Here is a 21,934-nt window from a genome sequence, read left to right as displayed (position 1 = left end):
GAAGTTCCCTCCACGACCAAAGTTGTCATTCCCACCAAAATCACCTCCACGACCACCACCAAAGTTTCCAGAACCACTTCGACCTCTTTGGCTGGATGAAGCACTAGCCATCTCTTGCTTAGATAGGGCTTTCCTTACTTCACAGTTGTGGCCATTCACAGTATGGTATTTTTGAATGACAGTCTTGTCTACAGAGTCACGGTCATCAAATGTTACAAAAGCAAAACCTCTCTTTTTGCCACTGCCTCGGTCAGTCATGATCTCGATCACTTCAATTTTCCCATACTGTTCAAAATAATCTTTTAGGTGATGTTCTTCAGTGTCTTCTTTAATGCCACCAACAAAAATCTTTTTCACAGTTAAGTGGGCACCAGGTCTTTGAGAATCTTCTCTTGAGACAGCCCTCTTTGGTTCCACAACTCTTCCATCCACCTTGTGTGGCCTTGCGTTCATGGCTGCATCCACCTCCTCCACAGTGGCATACGTGACAAACCCAAAGCCTCTGGAGCGCTTGGTGTTTGGATTTCTCATTACCACACAGTCCGTAAGCGTTCCCCATTGCTCAGAATGGCTCCTCAGACTCTCATCGGTTGTTTCAAAGCTCAGACCTCCGATGAAGAGCTTCCGCAGCTGTTCAGGCTCTTTGGGAGACTCTGACTTAGACATGACGGCGGTGGGAGGGGAGACTTTAACGATGCTTACTTTGCGGCGTCCACGGGCAGAAAGAATTTTAAGATTCTTGATATGGATTGCTTTCTAGAAAGCCTTTAGTCATTTTTGCTTTCATCAGTTTTTAGCATTCCTGTTCCCTGCACCAGGTAATATAGAATATTACTATTTAAAAAATTTTGCTGTTGTGACACCTGGGTGGCTCAGTCAGTTAAGCATCTGCCTTCGGCTCAGGTCATGATCCCAGGGTCCTGGGATCAAGCCTTGTGTCTGGCTCCCTGCTCAGCGGGGAGTCTACTTCTCTCTCTCCCTCTGCCCCTCCCCCCTGCTTGTGTTCTCTCTGTCTCTCTGTCTCTCACTTTCTCTGTCTCTCAAATAAATGAATAAAATTTTTAAAAGTAAATTTTGCTGTTAATAATAACAGCTTTCATTTATTAAACCCTTGTTATGTGCTATACACTATGTTAATAACCTAGCGTGGATTATCTCATTTAATCTGCACCCATATTTCCTGAGTTACTCTTTTCCCTTTTGAGAAAATAGGCTCAGAGAAGTTAAGTAGTTTTTCTTAAAACCACACAGCTAATAATTAGCAGAACCAGGATTCAAATCCAGGTTTCTGATTCCAATGCCTATGTTGTGTACACTAATCTATTTTTAGGTTAAGCTTTATATATGCTCTACATAACATGTCATACCTTATCTTTATCTGTTTTATTTTATATTGCATTATTTCAGTGTATTACTGGACTTTTGTTTTTTATTTTCTGATAGAACTTCCTTCTTAGGATGCTATTGATAAATCCTTCTATAAATCTAACTTTCTTTCCCTTTTCACTTATTGAATTATCTTTCTTTTTATATAAAATGTGCCTGAGATCTTTTGGGATGCTAATTTTATATACTTAAACCAAAATACTTGATTCCCTTAGCAATCCCCATGTATGTCAGAGGTAATCCTAATCTCCTGTTGTGTAGAAACTAATATAAATTATACTTAACTCTTGATAATTTTGGAAAATAATTACCTCCTTTGTCAAAGCACATTAGCATATTTGAGACTCTGATAAGTATTTTCAGAAAGAACTCTTTTTTAATAGCATTTTATTTTTTTATTTTTTTTTAAATATTTTATTTATTTATTTGAGAGAGCGAGAATGAGAGAGAGAGAGAGAGCACATGAGAGGGTGGAGGGTCAGAGGGAGAAGCAGACTCCCTGCCGAGCAGGGAGCCCGACGTGGGACTCGATCCCGGGACTCCAGGATCATGACCTGAGCCGAAGGCAGTCGCTCAACCAACTGAGCCACCCAGGCACCCTTAATAGCATTTTATAAACAGACTTGACTACAGAATCCTTACTGCACATTATTTACTACAGTATCCTTTAATCTATCTCAGTAGCAAATTTCCTTCTTTTTTGTGAGACATTTTCTGCTGATTCTTGAAGAATTTACGAATATTAACTAATCTACTTGTTGCTATTATTTTTTATTTTAGTAACTTCAAGTTCCAAGAGAGAAATAACTAACAATTAATTATATAGTATGTGAACTAATGTTAGTTTGTAATCCAAAAAGTGAATAGTTGATTGTCATTTTAAAAGTGATATACTTCACCAGTGGGTTCTTGAATTTATTTTCAAGAGACATGGAAATCCATTTAAACTTCATTTCTGCTTATAGGTAACTATTTCATGTTCTTTCTCCATTATTCTTGTCTCTGTTTTTAACAGCTCTTTTTAAATGCTAACAATAAGGTGGCAGACAAGAACGAGAAAGACCTTGCCAACAAATTACTGACAGAAATAAATGAGGACCAGGTATCTACAAAGCCTGCATCTTGTTTCACCTGAAGTCCAAAATCAGTCAACGGGAGCAACTATTCCTGTACTTTTCTTCTTATGTCTTAAAATATACAAACACTATCTAATTCTAATCTTCATTTATTATTTTTAAAAATTGTTAAAAATTAAAAATAAAATTTTTTTCATCTAAAAGATAAATATATTGAAATCTTGGTGGTTGATATAAATGATCAACAGTATTCCATCTGTATATGTGTGCATCCTTTTCAGTTTAAGGAGACACAAAGTACAGGAATGGAATCCCAATATCAATGCTGTCCACGTGGTGGTGACTTCATATTTTGGGAGCTTCTTTCTTTAACCATTGTGGTGTATTGGAACCTTAGGCTTTGTTTGTGAATATGTGTGGTCAATTTTAATATCTTGATTCTTTGCTTCTTGTTGACAAGTAATGATTATAATTCAATGGACATCCAAATCCTGGAGGAAGGGGAGAAGATGCTGAACTCTTTGAGTCTTAATTTAGCATAAAACTTTTAACTTTCTTTTCTAAAAAGTCACCTCTCTATGGGTATAGAGCAGAGATAAGCAATTTTTGTTGCTTTTCAGCATTAGGTAATTCAGTTTTGAAAAAAACCACATATAAAAACTACCTATTGCTTTGGTTTTTTTTCTTTCCCAAAATGTTTTCAGAGAGCTTACCTGATGTCTTTTATTACTATTATCTTAATACCCAGGTTTATAAATAGAGCTGTGGTATAAAGAGACATGAAAATCTATTATTTTCTGTTCTGGATGTAAAATATCAATTATAGAGTACTGTTTTAGATTTCTCTATAAATGTTAGTCTTAAGGCCTTCTTATGTAGATTAATAAAATATTTACAATGATATTCTTAGAGGTTTATGTTAGTATTCCTAATTGTAGGCACTATGGCCTAGTTGTCTTGAACAAAGTATAGGAAAGATCTTACTCATATTAAATTCTTTATTCAGAATGATTAATGTATATTATGTGTTTATTACATATGCTCTATGTAATAATGTTTAATAACATCAATAAAAATCAAGATATTGGCTTAAATAACTTGCCTAAAAATGATAGACCTTAGCTTAAAATGACAAAGATCTAATCAGTCCTCTTTTACTCAAATCATTTTTAGTGGAAGGGAGAAAGGAAAGTCCTATTCATGGAGTAACTAGTTTTAAGTTATAGTAATATATTCCCAAAAGCAGATTTTTGGGACTGTGAGTTTTTACAACTTTGTACTTCTCCTGCTATGGTTTCATGGTTGATTAAACCTGATGATATAATAGTCATGTTCAGTTTTTTAATGTTGTTAATGTTACCTTTTGTTTTCACTTTTTTTTCTCTAAATGCACGGCCCTGAAATTTAACACATCTCTTTATGATGAAGCTTAAACAGAAAGAGACAAAATGAAGCTGAAGCTGGTTTTTATTTTTTACAGCTTTTGGCATTAAAGGTTGCCTTCTCAAAAACCTGATAATGCTTATAGATACATACTACATTTTCTATTCTGCCTCAAATTTTGCATTTTATGTAAAAATAGATATGCCTTATGTTTGCAAGTGTGATTGGTGAATAAACATACCATTTCAATTATAATACAGGGCTTGTAAACCAAGTAACACCATTTTAAACATCTTATTACACATAATAATGAAATTTCAACCTAGGAAGTTCAGTATATTTCTGAAGGGAAATTAAAATGTGATAGAATTTCCAGTGATAGCCTTCCCTCCCTTCCTCTGGAGATTGTCCATTATTTAAAAGCATGTATTAAGCTTGGTGTTCTTTTTGGTTTTTGTTTTTTTTCCACAACATTTCAAAGTAATGAGTGAATGTGACCTTATCCTTCTTGATACATGGCTTATTTTCTGTCAAGTAGGTAACTTTTCTTGCAGGTATAGTGTTTCAGAAATCTGTTTTATTGGAAGAGGAATGTATGGCATGTTAAGTAATTATTTTTTTCAGGTTTTCAGAATAAAGATTTCCTAACAATACAAATCTTGAACACATTGTTAATTTCTTACTTTTTTTTTCTCTCTCTCTCTCTATGGTAGGTGTTTCAGGGACAGTTGGATTGTTTGGCTATATCAACTATTCAGGCTTTGACAGCAGTAATGAACAAATCTCCAGCTGCTAAGGTGAAACATACATCTTTAAGCTCTAAAATGTTATTTTAGATGAACTAATTTTCACTGTATAATTCCCAAAGTAATGTATGAAAGTATGTATATAATACCTGTGATTTCACACCTGAAGTGAAATAGTTCACAAACTATCTCAGTGTAAGAATCATTTTGCTGATAATTTTAGAGCAAACACCTATGGGCACTACTTTGGGATTATATGATAGAACTGTAATTTTGTAGAGATTTATAGTATCAGTCAACAAAGGTAGCACTGGTGTTGAAATGATCATTTTATGTGATTCTGTGGTTAGCGTGTTTAAAGAATTACATTTTATATCATAGTTTTTCTTCATTAATAAAATAATCACTCTTTGACTATTTGCTCAGTTTATGACTGCCTAGATTGTGAACATTTTCCACATGTGAACAGCCTTATCGGTTTGGGACTTGTTTTTCCAGTTGGCCGTGGAAATTCTGCTTTTTTGTTACTCTCAGGATTTTCTTTCCATCTCATTCACTACCACTGACTTTGTCCTGCTGTTCACTTATGCTGATTTTGTGCTAGTAATTTCCTCATTGAATAGTTTTAAGGATTAATGAGGTCATCTGTATAAAGTGGTAAGCATAGTGCCAGGCACATGATAAATGCTTAATGAATATCAGTATCTATCATCATCATCATTATTACTGTTACCATTTTACCTTCTGTCTGCCACTTCTAATATAAATGGCAGACATGAATGAATTATTCTTTGTTCCCTAAGCCATGCCTTCAGTAGTATTCCTTACTGTCCGTTGGTTTTTGTTAGGAGACTAACAATTGCTCTATAAATGTTGCTATATATAACTCATGGTTAGATGCCTACCAGATAGGCTTTTACAACTTTTACAGGCTGGCTTGGGAATCAAATCCCATTTATAATAGTTGCTATAAGAAAAAAATCATTTTAAGTTCTCAGTAACTGGTTTATGGGTATAATGGATTGGCTGTACTGTATTATGATATTCAGACCTGGAATGATTTTTAAGTCTTACTAAAATATAACTTTTTTATTATGTAATGCTTTGCATGGTTTAAAATTCAAAAGGTTATTTTAAAAATACCCTTTATTGGGGCAGCTGGGTGGCTTAGTCAGTTAAGCATAAGACTCTTGATCTATACCCTTTATTGGGGCAGCTGGGTGGCTTAGTCAGTTAAGCATAAGACTCTTGATCTCAGCTCAGGCCTTGATTTCAGGGTTGTGAGATTGACCCCCACGTCTGGCTCCATGCTCAGCACGGAGTCGGCTTGAGATTCTCTCTCTCCCTCTCCCTCTGCTCCTCTCCCTGCTCATGCTTTTAACTCTTTCTCTCTCTTTTTTTCTCTAAATAAATAAATAGAATCTCTGTTTTAAAAAAGCCCTTTAAAAAATGATTGGTATTCTTTTTTTTAAAGTTTTTATTTAAATTCCAGGTAGTTAGCATACAGCGTAATATTAGTTTCAGGTGTACAATATAGTGATTCAACAATTCCACACAATACTCAGTGCTCATCACAACAAGTACATTTCTTGGTCCCCATCACCTATTGAACCTACCTACCCACCCATCTTCCCTCTGGTAACCATTAATTTGTTCTCTATAGTTAAGACTGTTTCTTGATTTGCCTCTCTCGCTCTCCTTTTTTTTTTTTTTCTTTTTTTGCCCTTGGCCTGTTTGTTTTGTTTCTTAAATACCATGTATGAGTGAACTCATACGGTATTTGTCTTCCTCTGACTGCCTTATTTCTCTTAGCATAATACTCTCTAGATCCATCTGTGTCATTGCAAATGAGAAGATTTCATTCTTTTTTATGGCTAATATTCCATCATATATATATTTATATATCTGTCTACACACACATATACACACTCTCTCACTGTATCTTCTTTATCCATTCATCAGTTGATGGACACTTGGGCTGTTTCCATAATTTGGCCATTGTAGCTAATACTGCTATAAACATAGGGGTGCTGTATCCCTGTGAATTAATATTAAAAAATACCTTTTGAAAAAAGATTTTCTTCCTACCCTTGGCTCACAGTCAACTCTGGGGAGGAGTCCCCAGAGACAACCAGTTACTCATTTTGTTTGAATCTTTTGATTTTGTAGTAAGTGTATAAATTTATGCCTGATTTACTAGACCAATTTAGTATTACTAGCTTTTTTGGTTCTCTTTTTATTTTACTTTGTGGTTTTGTGTGCCCACAAGTTCAAAAATACATATGACTTAGACCTTACTAAAATGAACTTGATGTTCCAGATAATTCAGTGCATTTAGATACAAAAAGCAGAGAGAAAACTCCCCATTTTTTTCTGGTCACTACTCAAAATTGCCAGAACTCTTTAGTCTTCTAGACTGACTCCTGTTACCCCTAAAGTCTCATTTTTCATTTTTGTTTTGACTTCATGTAATACTATATAATTACAAATTATATTACTTAATACTTATATATTAATATTACTTAATACTTATATATATAATACTTAAATTACAAATCAAGTGAAGAAGTAATTGTACTCTAATCTGAAATTAATATAGTAATTTTATAATATACAGTTATTGCTTATTTCATTATATTTTGGTAGATTATGGTCACATCATATTTCAGAAGGTATATGGAATTTATTTTAAGATGGAGAAGTGATCTAAGAAGCAAATATTGAACTCAGTCTTTTCAACATTAAGTTAATTAACTTGAATGGGTATTACCCAGCATTTTATTTTATTTATTTAAAGATTTTATTTATTTAATTAACAGAGACACACAGAGAGAGGGAACACAAGCAGGGGGAGTGGGAGAGGGAGAAGCAGGCTTCCCACAGAGAGGGGAGTCCGATGCGGGGCTCGATCCCAGGACCCCGGGATCATGACCTGAGCTGAGGGCAGATGCCCTTTACTCAGCATTTTAAATATTCCATTAAATTCAGCCTTTGAAAATGTGCTTTGATGTATTTATTTTCCTTCCTCTAGGAAGTATTTAAAGAAAGAATTGGTTATACACATATGTTTGAGGTTTTAAAATCCCTGGGTCAGCCACCACTGGAACTACTTAAAGAACTTATGAATATGGTGAGTTTTTTAGCTTTATTAAACAAGTTCCATTATCTCCATGTCCAAGGTGGTTACTAACCTTTTGTCTTTATGTTGCTTTATAGGCTGTAGAGGGTGACCACACCTCAGTTGGGATTTTGGGCATTAGTAATGTCCACCCTCTCTTGCTTCTTATCCAGTGGCTTCCAGAGCTAGAATCCCATGATCTGCAAATCTTCATCTCTGATTGGCTGAAAAGAATTTGTTGTATTAATAGGCAGAGTCGAACTACTTGTGTCAATGCAAACATGGGACTTCACATCATCAAAACCCTTGATTCCCATTCTTCCCTCCATCGAACTTGTGCTGAGAACTTGATTGCACTTCATGGTTCCTTGGGGAGTCAGTCCGTGAGCTCAGAAGAAATACGTCGACTACTAAGATTGCTGAGAGTGGATGAATCTGAGTATATTCACCCTTATACCACTCCTGTGACTCGAGCAATTCTGACAATGGCCCGAAAACAAAGTCTAGAGAGCGCACTGCAGTATTTTAATTTGTCACATAGTATGGCAGGAATTTCTGTGCCTTCCATACAGAAGTGGCCAGGGTCTGCCTTTTCTTTCAATGCTTGGTTTTGCTTAGATCAGAATCAGTTGACTCTTGGCAATGCTAACAAAGGAGGAAAAAGAAAACAATTGTACAGGTACTGGTACAAGTTATGGAATATAAATGAATACTGTCATAACAGTATATGCTGTAATTCCCAAATAGAAAAAAGCTTTTCAACCACTAATTTTTAAATGCAGAACAGTTTATCTGAAGCCTCTTTATCCTTAGGGTGCACACAGTTTAATTGTAAGTGTTTTATTGCTTTCATGATACTGATTACGACTCACATATTTTGCTAGTTCTTAGGCTAGTTTGGAAAAAAAGTTCCTTCTTAAAAGTATTGTAAAAGTAGAGAAAAAGGAGTAACAAATTTTAAAATGAATGGTGATCTTTGTGTTCCATTGAAAATGCTGTATATTTATATGAAGGATCAGAAAACCTTTGTGTATGTACATCCAAACTTAGTTACTTCAGTAACTAATAATTTTTAATATGCCTTGTGATTTTTAAGACTTCTATTTATGCTTTCTGAATCCTCTTTGAAAGAATTTTGAAGATTTTAAAGTTTATCGTTTTACTGTTGTTTGATAATGGAATTCCACTCATATGGCTACCTTTTATAATTTACTAAACCAGTAAGCCCAAAAAAAGATTTAAGAATTATCTTTGAAGCAAGATTGGACTGACATGTGGCAATAGAATGTAAGCCACAGCATTATTGATAAAGATATTCATGATGACGTGGTTTTGTGTGTTTCAGCGATGATAAAGCTGGACAACTGATTTTGGAAGTTCTTATAATATATATTTTTGTTAGCTTCTTTACAGGAAGTGGCATGGGTTTCGAAGCTTTTATTACCCATTCAGGTATGTTGGTTGTGGCAGTGTGCACAAAAAGAGAATATGCTACAGTTATGCTTCCTGACCACAGTTTCTGTGATTCCCTCTGGGTAAGGTTTTAGGACATCACATTTAACTTTCTGGTTCTTTCCTTTAAAGACACACTTGGTGTATGTACATCAGGAGTTGTCTCCTTTTTGAGAGTTGATTAATTTTACTTTAAAATTCTACGTATGTTGAAGTTTATAAGGAAGTTAATATCATTATCATCATGATTATAAATTCAGTAAGTTTTCTTCTAAAAAATTAAAAGGAAGTGTTATAATTTCTTTCAAGGTTTCTAAAATCAGATTTGATTTTGAAATTCAATTTAAAATGAGAACATAAATTATCAAAAACAATGCATTTCTGTTGCTTTTCTTGAAGTATAAATTGCTTCTCATTAGAAAAATTGATTGTAAAGAATACTCAAACTTGGAAAATGCAGGAAAGAGACTCTGTTACAATTATGTATAAAGTTTCTAGAACAGATGTAAATGCCTTTATAGTACTACAGGAAAAATTGTCATTCTCTTTAAGAACAAAATTTTAACCAGCATTTAAGTATGCTTAAACTCAATGTTCTACTATTAACACAAACTGGTTAAAAGTAATACTCTGAAAACATTGTCATTCCAAAGATTTAATGTAATTTTAGTCTTTAAATGTATGTCTTACTTTATTAGCACAACATAACCATTGTTCACATGCCTGGAAAAAGACCCTTTGGTCAGAGCCTTGTCTATATCTATGACAACGGACAGCAGAAGGTCTCTGCCCCTCTCAGATTTCCTGCCATGAATGAAGTAAGCACATCTAATCTATTCTTTTTTTATTTAAATTCAGTTAATTAACATATAATATATTATTGGGTTTAGAGGTAGAGTTCAGTGACTCATCAGTCTTATATAATACACTGCTCATTACATCACATGCCCTCCTTAATACCCATCACCCAGTTACCCCATCCCTCCACCCAGCTGCCCTCCAGCTACCCTCAGTTTGTTTCCTGTGATTAAGAGTCTCTTATGGTTTGTCTCCTTCTCTGGTTTCATTTTGTTTTATTTTTTCCTCTCTTCCCCTATGATCCTCTGTTTTGTTTCTTAAATTCCACATATGAGTGAAATCATATGTTAATTGTCTTTCTCTGATTGACTATTTGCTTAGCATAATACCCTCTAGTTCCATCCATGTCGTTGCAGATGGCAGTATTGCATTTTTTTTATTTTATTTTTTTATGTTAGTCACCATACATCACCAGTTTTCAATGCAGTGATCCACGATGTCTAAGGAGTATTCCATTGTGTGTGTGTGTGGGTATATATATATATATATATATATATATATATATACCACATCTTCTTTATCCATTCATCTGTCAGTGGACATCTGGGTTCTTTCCATAGTTTGACTATTGTGGACATTGCTGCTATAAACATTGGGGTGCAGGTGCCCCTTTGGATCGCTACATTTATATCTTTGGGGTAAATACCCAGTAGTGCAATTGCTGGGTCATAGGGTAGCTCTATTTTCAACTTTTTGAGGAACCTCCATACTGTTTTCCAGAGTGGCTGCACCAGCTTACATTCCCACCAGCAGTGTAAGAGGGTTCCCCTTTCTCTGCATCTAACCTACTCTTTATGGGACCCATTGATTGAGAACTCTTGAAAATTTTCAGTTTAATGTAGAAGGTTCTGTTTATTTTAAATATGTGCCCATAAATTTTAAAGTGTTTTCTGTATTCTAAGATATAGTAAGTTAATTTTTAATACTATTAGCCTATCATTGTTAGATGAAGTCAGACAACATGTAATAAAAACAACTTAAGGAAGAAACAAATGTAGTTAAAGGCTTAAGGGAAAAAAGAGTTCTAATAGGAAAGCCAAAGAAATTGAATAGAGCAAAGGATCATTTAATAAAGCCCTCCGTGGGGTGCCTGGCTGGCTCAGTCGGAAGAGCATGGGACTCTTGATCTTGGGGTTGTGAGTTCAGTCCCCATGTTGGGTGTAAAGATTCCTTAAAAATAAAATCTAAATAAATAAATGAAGTCCACCAGGTATACAAAATACTTAGAGACTATTATGTTGGACTGTTTTCTATCCCACTGAATTTGAAATAATAATGAAGAAACTTTAAGCCTTTACATATTAAATTGTAGTCAGATACAGGGTGGAATTTATTTACTGAGATTCTTAAAGAACATTAGTGTAAAAGTTCTTTGAGAATTCTTAGATGCTTTTGAAAGAGCCTTTCTTGAAGATAATGAAATATATTATTTCCCAAGTTGTCCTAGGAGTCTAGTAATTTCTTGTTGATGTTCATCCTGATGCTCATTACAGGATTACCTGTAATTAGTAGTATTATACAAATGTATGTTCTGTTTATACATTTTAAAGGGAGAAAAGTAGTAATTTCCTCTATTTTAGAATATAGTAAAATTGTTAGTTTTAAAAAATACTCATTAAAATGTGAGTTATAAAAGTAATGCATCTAAATCCCATAGGCCAAAGGTAACATCTATAATGACTTCTTATGTGTGCACACACATGCAAACATTATGATGCAATAAAATTAAAACTTTCAGTTTTTTTTCCATCTATTTGTTTTCTTAATTTTATGTACTGTTTTATTTTCAATATCAAGATAGAGATGTAATAAAATTATGTTATTTGTTTCTTAATTTTTAGCCTTTTATTTCCTGCTGCATTGGTTCAGCTGGGCAAAGAACCACCACTCCTCCACCTTCCCAAATCCCAGATCCACCTTTTTCTTCCCCCATTACCCCTCATCGGACATCATTTGGTGGAATTTTGTCATCAGCCTCCTGGGGAGGAACACTTGAAAAATCAAAATTGATTACCAAATTGATATCAGCTGGAACCCAAGATAGTGAATGGGGATGCCCCACATCTCTGGAGGGTCAGTTAGGGTCTGTTATCATCTTCTTTGAAGCACTACAGCCTCCTCAAGTGAAGGCATTATATTTAGCAGGTGAGCATGTACAGTCATATTATTTAAACTTAGTTTTTTTTTTTGCCTACATATATTTTAAAGAATATATTTAATCTGAAGAGTGTATTTGTATTTGTAATGGAAACTGAAAGGGAAGAAAAAGCCCACTACATTCCATGCCCCCCACACCTCCAACTTGATTGGCATATTATTGACATAAAACAGGTAAGTTTAAGAAGTACAATGTAATGATTTGATACACATGTATACGGCAAAATGATTACCACAATAAGGTTAGTTAGGACCTCTGTCCCTCACATAATTAGAGTGCTTTACATGTGTTGTGATAACATTTAAGATCTACTGTCTTATTAACTTTTTGGGATATAATATAGTACACCATACTTTATTTGGTAGGCATAAATAAAGCAAATTTTCAGGAAATTTTTCAAATATCATCCATAATAATGTCTGTATTAGTCTGTTAGGACTGCTGTAACACAATACCACAGACTTGGGTGGCTTATATAGTATTTCCTCACAATTCTGGATGTTATAATTCCAGGATCAAGTTTCCTTCAGACTTGGTTTCTGTTGATGACTCTTCCTGGCTTGTAGATGGCTACCTTCTCAGTATGTCCTCACGTGGCGTCCATCTTCCCTTGGTGTATGTGCAAAAAGAAAGATGTCTATTCCTCTTCTTATAAGGGACATCATTTAACCTTAGTTACCTCCTTAAAGACCTTATCTCCAAATATAGTCAGTCATATAATGGGTTAGAGCTTCAACATATGAGTTTGGGGGGACATAATTCAACATATAATATTGCCAGTACTTTTGACAGATTTTAATAAATTGTTGAAACAAAATATAAGCCTGTATTTATAAGAAATCATACGACTCATTCTAAGATCATGTGAGTCTTGTTCTAAAACTTGTCATTTTTATAATTTATATATTAATGTACCTGAAGAAATGAGGACAGAAGAATTAGGAGACCTTGGATAAGATTACAAGCAATTTTTGTTTTGGCTTTTTCCTTTTCTTTTGGCTGTGATTTTAAAGATACACACTGTTATTACTGGATCATAACTATTTTCAGAATTATATCTGTATTCTAGTAGGATGTTCAGGAGGTAAACCTCTAAGTATTCATATATATTAACTGCAGAAGAGCTATTATATGTAAAAATGTCTTTTTTAGGTTACATAGGAGTTTTGAGTTGAATGGGACTGCCTAGACTTTGAAAGTTTATATTAGAACCTTATTACTGTAAAACTCACAAAGTATTTGAAAGTGATCTAAAATCTAAATAAATTCTAAGTTAATAATAAGTCATTTGGTGTAGTCATTACAGCTTATATAGTTTGGATTTTATTTTCATAATTTTTCCAACTTCTGATTCTACTCTTACAAATAATAATTGTCGTATAGTCTTCATAATGAATGTTTTGAATGGCTGCATAATATTTCATTGAATCTATATTGCATGACTTAGGTTGTTTATAATTTTTAATTTGATATAAACTTCAAATATTAAATAATATGAACTGTTGTACTTTTAATGTTTTTCCTTATTTGGATTGGTTTACTTATGATAAATCCCAGGATAAATATTCAAAGTGTTCGAATTTTTTTTGGCTCTCAGTACATGTTGCCTAATCAGTTTCCAAAAGGTGTATACCAGTTCACAGTGCATACTAGTAAAACATAAGTATACTAGTTTCACCACAGCCTCATTAAGATGGAATGGTCAGTACTGTTTCCTCCATTTTTTTATTTAAGGTGGAACCTTGTTGTAATTTGTATTCTTTGATTTTTCAGCAAGTCCTGTTAATTTACTCTTCAGTTTCTGTGATACCTGTTCACATTATTGGCTGATTGTTTTGCCATTCTGTCTTATAAATTTAAATTTCATTAGATAAGCTAATAGGTAAATTTTGTTATATTTGATATTAGTTTTTTAATACCATATAAAATTTCCTTTCTGTAGTGGAGATCAAACCACTCCCCAGCTTTTCTAGGTTTTAGACAAACTGGAGGTGATGTAAAAATAAAACTCATGTTGGTTAGTATGTTTTGACTGTGTTGAGTAGTTTGAAACAACTTAATTTTAAATTTTATCTAATTACACAGAACCAAAGAGGCCATATATATTCAGTGATGTTTGTGTATATGTGTATAAATAATTTTCAGGTCCAAACTGTTTAAGCCCTTGGAAGTTTCAGGAGTCTGACATGGCTGAACTGCCTGGTAACATCCTTCTTCATTACACTGCAAAGGTGAGAGTAAATGCTTGGAGTGTATCTAGTTGTAACTATGCTGTGAACTAAAATTCCTTTTTTGTTCCTTTTGTCATTTCAGTGGATAATTGAGAAAGACAGTCTTGAATTTCCATTAAAAAATTATTAATTTTCAAAAGAAGAGGAGAAGCAATAAAAATTAAGGTGTACTTCTCAACTAGGATTCAAATGTTAATCATTATGTCATCTCAGTAGGATGAGTGGGAATCGTTGTGGTGGGAATTTGTACTAATGAATTGACGTCAGTGAATGAAACTGTTTAAACTTACATTATCCTAAAAAAAATAAGATAAAATAAACTTATATTATCCTACTTTTTTGGAAGGAGAGATTAGACAATTATGCTCAACATTTTTTTGTTTATTTTTTAAATGTATTTCAAGAAAACAAACCAAAAAAATTGAAATGTTTATTTCAGAAGGAGAAAAAAACTACTTACATGCATAGCATGCGTTGTCCTTTTTCCTTCAAAGACCTACCTAGCAAAAGTAATAAAGGTCAGCAAGGGCTGAGGGAAAGATCAAATGTAGAACTGGGAGGAAGAAAAGGAAAAATGGCATAAACAACATTAGCTGTCTTCATTATACTAAACATTGACCCAGAAGATGCTTTTTGTGAGATTATACACTGTAGAATTTTTGTTCTAGGTTAGCCAGCTAGTACATGGTCATAATTTATTACTTTGAATTCTTATTTGTGATATTTGACCTAATAAAATTTACCTATCATTTGTATTCCCCTTTTATTTTGATTAATTTCAAGCCTAGAGAGGTTGAAAGAACAGTAAACTGAAATCATGTATACTCTCCATCTGAATTCACCAATTATTAACATTTTGCCATTCTTGTTGACTTTGTCTCCAGTCTTTTGTGAAGGCAGATTGACATAGCTATCAGACACTTTACCCCTAAGTATTTCTATGTAATCATTAACCTACCTAGGAAAATTATCAATAACTTACATACTATATAACTCATTCAGATTTTCCCAGTTTTCCCAAAAATATTTTGTTTAGCCTTTTAAAGACTTAAATCTGGATCAAGGTTATGCCTTGCATTGGCTATAATGTCTCTTGGGCCTCTGACTTTTTTCCAGAGTTATGTTTGTCTGCTGAACTAGACTTGAAGTTATTTTCTTTGCAGGAACTATATCATATACTTATTTTCACTCTGTTATAAGTAGATAGGAAATAATTGAATTTAATCTCACTAATGTGTATTTGGTAATGTATTTGGTATCTCACATGTTCTAGACGTGATAGCTAATGGAGTCTTTCTGACATTATGGTTGTCATAGTCTCTTTTCAAATTTAAACTTGATAACATTAAGTTGAATTTTTACTATTGGAATTTCCAGCAGTAAAAATTCTGTAATAAGAAAATAGCTGGGGCACCTGGGTGGCTCACTTGTTAAGCATCTGCCTTTGGTTCAGGTCATGAACTCAGGGTGCTGGGATTGAGCCCCACATCTGGCTCCCTGCTCCGCGGGAAGCCTGCTTCTCCCACTCCCACTCCCCCTGCTTGTGTTAATTCTCTTGCTGTGTCTATCTCTGTCAAATAAATAAAATCTAAAAAAAAAAAAAAGAAAGAAAATAGCTATTACTGTTTTTCTTTTTTTTTTAAAGATTTTATTTATTTATTTGAGAGAGAGAGAGGAGTTCAGAGGGAGAAGCAGACTCCCTGCTGAGCAGGGAGCCCGATGTGGGACTTGATCCCAGGACTCCAGGATCATGACCTGAGCCGAAGGCAGTTGCTTAACCAACTGAGCCACCCAGGCGCCCCAGCTATTATTGTTTTTCTTCAAGAAACTCAATATGACAAATATATGTAATAAACGGTTTCTTGGAAGACTATTTTTTGAAAATGGTGATAATACCATGATATGAGGGTTCTGTGGTTAATAGAGTTTGGGGAAATGTATTCTGTACACCCATTTTGGAGATTGATGATACACTTGAAAAATCTTGTTAGAATCTTGTTAGAAACTAGTTTACTTTTGTTTTATCCTACTCTTTCATCAGTTATTTGAGCATAGAACATGTTCTGTTTAATCTCACAAGTGCTAGTCTGGGAAAAGCTGCGCTAGAGGATTTTTTTGACAGTCAACAATTTTTCATTTTCATACTCATTTGTAGGAGGTGTTAAACCATTCATTGTTGATAATTTTTTGTGTCTTCTCCAAGCCAAGAATTGTCCTGAACTTTTGGGGGATATAAAGATGAATAAAGTGTTTGACTTTAAGAAGCTTGTAACTTAAAGTGAAGTAAATATATAAAAAAAATAAGTGCAATATAATTTTATGAGCATTTTTCTTTTTAGCTACCATTTATTATTTACACTATATTAAGCACTATGCTAAATGTTTTACATGTATTGTTTCACTTAACCCTTCACAAAAACTCTAAGGGGTATATGGTATTGCCTGTGTCTTTTATAAGCTCTAGTTTTCTGAGGCTCAGTAAAGATAAGTAACTTGCCTAGCTTCATAATTCTAGTGAATGGTAGTGCTGGAGTTAGAACTCAGCCTATTTAATGCACATTCTTAACCACTATACAATGTTTCTGTGTCGGAATTATGTACAAAATACAGTGAGCAACAAAGGAGAGTGGTTGGTTCTTTCAGGAGGTTAGAAGACTGTGTTTTAAAAGGAAGAGTTGAGTAGGGATGTGCCAGGTGTAGGAAGCAGCATCTAAAAGGCACATACTGTAAAACTGGGATCTACATTTTTTGGGTTTAGGGCACTAAGCCAGCAGGAAGCGAAGATGGCAGGAAATTAAATTAGAGGGCACATGGAGGCCCGATGATAGCAAACCTCCCATGCCAGACTAAGTAGGCAGTGGACAGGATTTTGAGGAGAAGAACAAAATATGATAAGGTTTGCATTTTAGAAAAAGGTCTCAAGTTGCACTATGAAAGTTGGGTTGGAGGGATAGGAGATGGGAGGCAGCCATGCCATTAGGAGATATATTGTGTGAGGACAGGTCATAGATAAACAAGACCTAAACTAAGGTAGTAATGGGAGAAAGACATTTCTGTCTCTGAGACTAATATAGTTTTACATTGAGTTAAATGTAAACTCAGCTTACATTTGTTTTATTAAAGCATTTTTTTCTCAGTTGCCTTAAGAAGAAAGCAACTAATGCATCATTTGTGCTAAAATTTGTAGGGTTTTTGTTTTTTGTTTGTTTTTTTTTTGGAATGGTGGTTGGATTCAAGGATGCTTCATTATCTGCAAATTCACAGACTGTGAAGTTATATGCTTTATAATTCTTTATCGAAGTTAACAAGTTTGACAATTTCTAGAATGATGGACTAGACTCTGAGTATGAATATAACCAGAATTGTCAATAACATGAAAGAAAATAGTGTCTTATGCCTGTGATTGGATTTTTATATCATATTTTTCTCTTTCGTGATTTCTATATCACATACACATATTTTGTTTGTATCAATGAAATTATGCCTAGCGAAATACTGATGGGAATAAAGCATTGAATTTTTTGAAGAGCCAAAAATCTGTTTGCATATATTAGTTTAAAACTTTTATTTTTAATTTTTTTAACTTCACAGAATTAATTTAATTGAAGTATAGTTGACACACAATGTCACATTAGTTTCAGGTGTACAACATAGTGATTTGACAAGTCTGTATGTTATGCTGTGCTCACAACTGTAACTACCATCTGTCACCATACATCATCACTGTTACAGTACCACTGACTATATCTCCTATGCTTTACCTTTTATTCCTGTGACTTACTCATTCTACAACTGGAAGCCTATATGTTCCACTCCCCTTCACCCATTTTGCCCATGACCCCCTCCTCCCCTTCCCTCTGGCAACCGTCAGTTTGTTCTTAAAAGAGAAAAAATTTTAAACTGTGGTGATCGGTGAGTAAGTTGTTGCTATAACTCATCGGTCAGATGGCAAGCAGCAGTGACTTACTTTTGATGAGTGAGTGCTTTAGAATCTAGTCCCTCATTCTTTTAAGAGGCAATCAGAATAGTAATACTAAACTTCATATTGTAAGCATTTTATCATTGACTATAATATATACCCTTTTAAATTGTGGTGAAATGTTTCATATATAGTTAAAATTATGTTTTGTCCTCATTGTGCTTAGATGTTTGCTGTATTTTCCTTTTATTCTTAGGCCTGCAAAAATTCAATCTGTCTTGATTTATCTACTAATTGTTTGCATGGAAGATTAACAGGAAACAAAGTAGTGAACTGGGACATTAAGGTAAGTTAACGATGAGCAACATATTATGTAAGTTTACTGATCCTTTTAAAGAGTTTATCTTTTAAGCGCCACCAGATTGATCTGAGTAATAACTCCCAGTGAAAATTTTTGCAGGCAAGATACACAGTTTAAAGTATAAACAAATAAGTAGTTGAATGATTAATTTGCTTGAAACGTAGTTACCTTCTTAAACTCTGTCATGAATTTAACAGTTTCCTTAAGAAGAATATACTGCCTTGGTTCATTGCTTTACTTTTAAGGTATTTAATCCCTGGCAGATTTCAACCCCTCCTAACCTCTCAGGGACTTCATTGATTATCCTTTTTCTCCTGTATCACATACTTTTGTCTGTAGTCTCCTGTCTATTAGCTTTAAACACAGCTTTCTGTGAAGCTAAAGATGGGTGACTCTTCCTCTTCCCCACATCCCCCTCTAGCTTGTCTGCCTTCTTGATGTGCCTTGTATTTATGTGTCAGTTGGACATAATGTCTTTGGTTCTAAGAGACCTCTGCTTATTTTCCAAGATTGAGTTAACTGCTCTTGTCATGAGTACCTGTAACACTTTATCATTTCACTTACTGTGAATAGTAACTTGCTTGATAGTTTGCTTGCTTTGATTCTCTAGTAGTCCTTCAGAACTTCGAAAGGAGGTACTATGGCTTTTTTTCACTAGTGCCTCGTACAAGGATATGCAATAACATTGTTCACTGAATTATTAAATTAATAAAGGTTATTTAGATTAATATGAAAGTCAAGTTGGAGATACCCTAGTCCCTTGCAAGTTATCTTAAATAGAAATTATAGCCTAAGTAAAATTAAAAATACAAAAGATGGTTATAAGGCAACTTGCTGGTAAATCAGAACAATACCTTTTATCTTTTTTTTTTTTTAAGATTTTATTTATACATTTTAGTGAGAGAGCACAAGCAGGAAGAGGGGGAGAGGGACAGGCAGATTCCCAGCAGGGAGCCCAATGTGGGGCTGGATCCCAGGAACCTGAGATCATGACCTGAGCCGAAGTCAGATACTTAACCAACTGAGCGACCCAGTTGGTACCTGGTACCCCTCTTTTTTTTGTTAAAGACTTACTTATTTGAGAGAGAGAGTGCACACACAAGCAGGGGGAGGGGCAGAGGGAGAAGGATAAAGAGAGAATCCTCAGACTCCCTGCTGAGTGGGGAACCCGACACTGGGCTGTCCCAGGACCCTGAGATCATGACCTGAACCGAAATCAAGAGTTGGATGCTCCACGGACTAAGCCAGCCAGGAGTCCCCAAAGTCCCTTTTACCTTGTAGTCAGTTAACACCAATCAAATATGGTTATTGTTTCAGTGGATCAGAGATCATTAGGATCTTGCCAGTGTAAAATGAATCTATCAATTCATGTTAGTCTCATGTTATTCATGTGGTATAAAGCATTTTTCTCTTTGAGATGAGACCACTTAATTTTACCTGTTAAAATAGTAAGATTTATGACATTTGTCCATTCATAAGTTAACTTCTGCTGTCACTTATAAGATTGGCTTTAAAGGTTAGTTGCATGTATTATATAGAAAGCTGTTTATTTGTGCTGTACATTATACTTGAAAATTAAAGTAGTTTTTGGGGCCTTGAGTTACAACTATGGGGAAATCAAATGGGAACAGAATTAGTAAGAATGTACATTGTATTCTTTTTCCTTCAGAAAATTATATTTTACTTTTTTTTGTTTTTGTTTTTTTAAGAGGTTTTTAAAACTAGTTTCAGAGGTAGAATTTAGTGATTCATCAGTTGCATATAACACCAAGTGCTCATTACATCAAGTACCCTCCTTAATGCCCATTACCCAATTAAACCTTCTCCCACCCGCCTCCCCTCCAGCAACCCTCAGTTTGTTTCCTAGAGTTCAGCATCTCTTACGTTCATTGTATTTTTACACTGCAACAAAATCAAACACAAAAATAGTTAAATGACAACTGAGAAAAAAATACTTGTCTTCCAAAAAGTTAATTTACTTGCTAATACCTTAAAAATCAGTATGAAAAACAGGCAAAAAGTATGAAGAGGGTTGTTTAATCAATGAAACTGAGTCTAGATGGTAGATCAGAACATGTTAGCAGTTAGTGATGGCTAACCGCGGGTAGTACCCAGTTGTCAGACACTAAGCACTCATTTATTAGCTTACTTAATCCTGGTACCAACTTTACAAAGTGGGAATTACTATTATCCTCATTTTACAGATGAAAAAATTGAGGCCAGAGAGATTAGTAACTTGTTAAAGAATATGGACTGTATTTTGTTAAGCTATGCAAAACAAAATAGTCACTTTGAACTTCGATTGAAGCCACCCACTTCACCTTTTTTGTTAAGTGAAAGGAGAGGAGTCAGTCATATTTCTACCACCAAATGTATTTTTTTCTTAATTTATTTTGTTGTTCATTATACTTAATTGCCTTATGACAGTTGTTTCCTCATATCATTAGTGTTACATTATAAAGTTTACTTATGGGGTCAAATTTGGATTGCCTGTGTTTGGAATCCCTAAACTTTGGGAAACAAAGGTGCAGTAAAAATGGTCTGGCATAGTCTCAGATATTGATTATGGTGACCCCCATGGCTACTCTTTAAAGCATCTGCCCAAACAAGGCTTCCTTTAGCTTAGATTATCCTGTACGTTGCCCAAAAGTTTAGTAAACTGTAACCTCGTACATGGTTGTGTGAATATTAAATGACAAAATTGTCCTTGTTTTCTAAGATTAAAAAATTGTAGTTTTCTTTTTTCAGGACATCATAAACTGCATAGGTGGATTAAATGTACTGTTTCCTCTGTTGGAACAAATCAGCCACTTTGGTGAAGGACACATTTCTGAAGGAATGAATGAAAGCACAGTTTCTGAATTAATAACGCCTGTAGAAGGAGATTGGGTCATATTGACCTCCACAAAGGCATCAGGTATTAAGATGAAATTAACACAAAATAGTCGTTGAGAAATTTGATAATTGAAAAGTAGATAAAAATGTCTTGCCACCATTAAGAAGAAACTTAACCATTTGTAGCTGAAGCAGCCCATCCCTAATTTTACTAATGTAATTCAAAAGTTCATAATGCCTTAGTCAAAAAAATTAGGAAGTTGGTTTTACTCTTGACTATCCTTAGTTTGTACTATTAGTGGAAATATGACAGAATTGCTAAATTTATGGTAGAGAAAATATTTGCATGTGTATGTAAGTATATGATATGCAGTCACTGCTTTCTCTGATACTTGCATTCTGCAAGTGACC

General features: G+C 34.3%; 1 protein-coding gene across 14 annotated transcripts in view; it reads left to right on the top strand.

The window, feature by feature from the left end:
- The window catches only part of NBEAL1 (neurobeachin like 1), a 190,060-nt gene that overhangs the window by 56,050 nt on the left and 112,076 nt on the right, over positions 1–21,934 (top strand). For 11 of the 14 annotated variants that reach the window (XM_073879880.1, XM_073879860.1, XM_073879856.1 and 8 more), the window contains 10 exons: positions 2,402–2,488; positions 4,559–4,642; positions 7,623–7,721; positions 7,808–8,388; positions 9,112–9,244; positions 9,860–9,979; positions 11,861–12,164; positions 14,323–14,408; positions 18,584–18,673; positions 21,437–21,605. In XM_073879880.1, the coding sequence (XP_073735981.1) occupies positions 2,402–2,488; positions 4,559–4,642; positions 7,623–7,721; positions 7,808–8,388; positions 9,112–9,244; positions 9,860–9,979; positions 11,861–12,164; positions 14,323–14,408; positions 18,584–18,673; positions 21,437–21,605 (1,753 nt within the window). The remainder of the gene's footprint in view (positions 1–2,401; positions 2,489–4,558; positions 4,643–7,622; positions 7,722–7,807; positions 8,389–9,111; positions 9,245–9,859; positions 9,980–11,860; positions 12,165–14,322; positions 14,409–18,583; positions 18,674–21,436; positions 21,606–21,934) is intronic. The other 3 variants (XM_073879871.1, XM_073879868.1, XM_073879864.1) reach the window with 2 other exon arrangements.

This window comes from Callorhinus ursinus, unplaced genomic scaffold (assembly GCF_003265705.2).
Source record: "Callorhinus ursinus isolate GAN/ISIS: 27379988/994484 unplaced genomic scaffold, GSC_fseal_2.0 scaffold2, whole genome shotgun sequence".
Lineage (NCBI taxonomy): Eukaryota > Metazoa > Chordata > Mammalia > Carnivora > Otariidae > Callorhinus > Callorhinus ursinus.
This window is presented reverse-complemented; position numbering and strand designations above follow the sequence as displayed.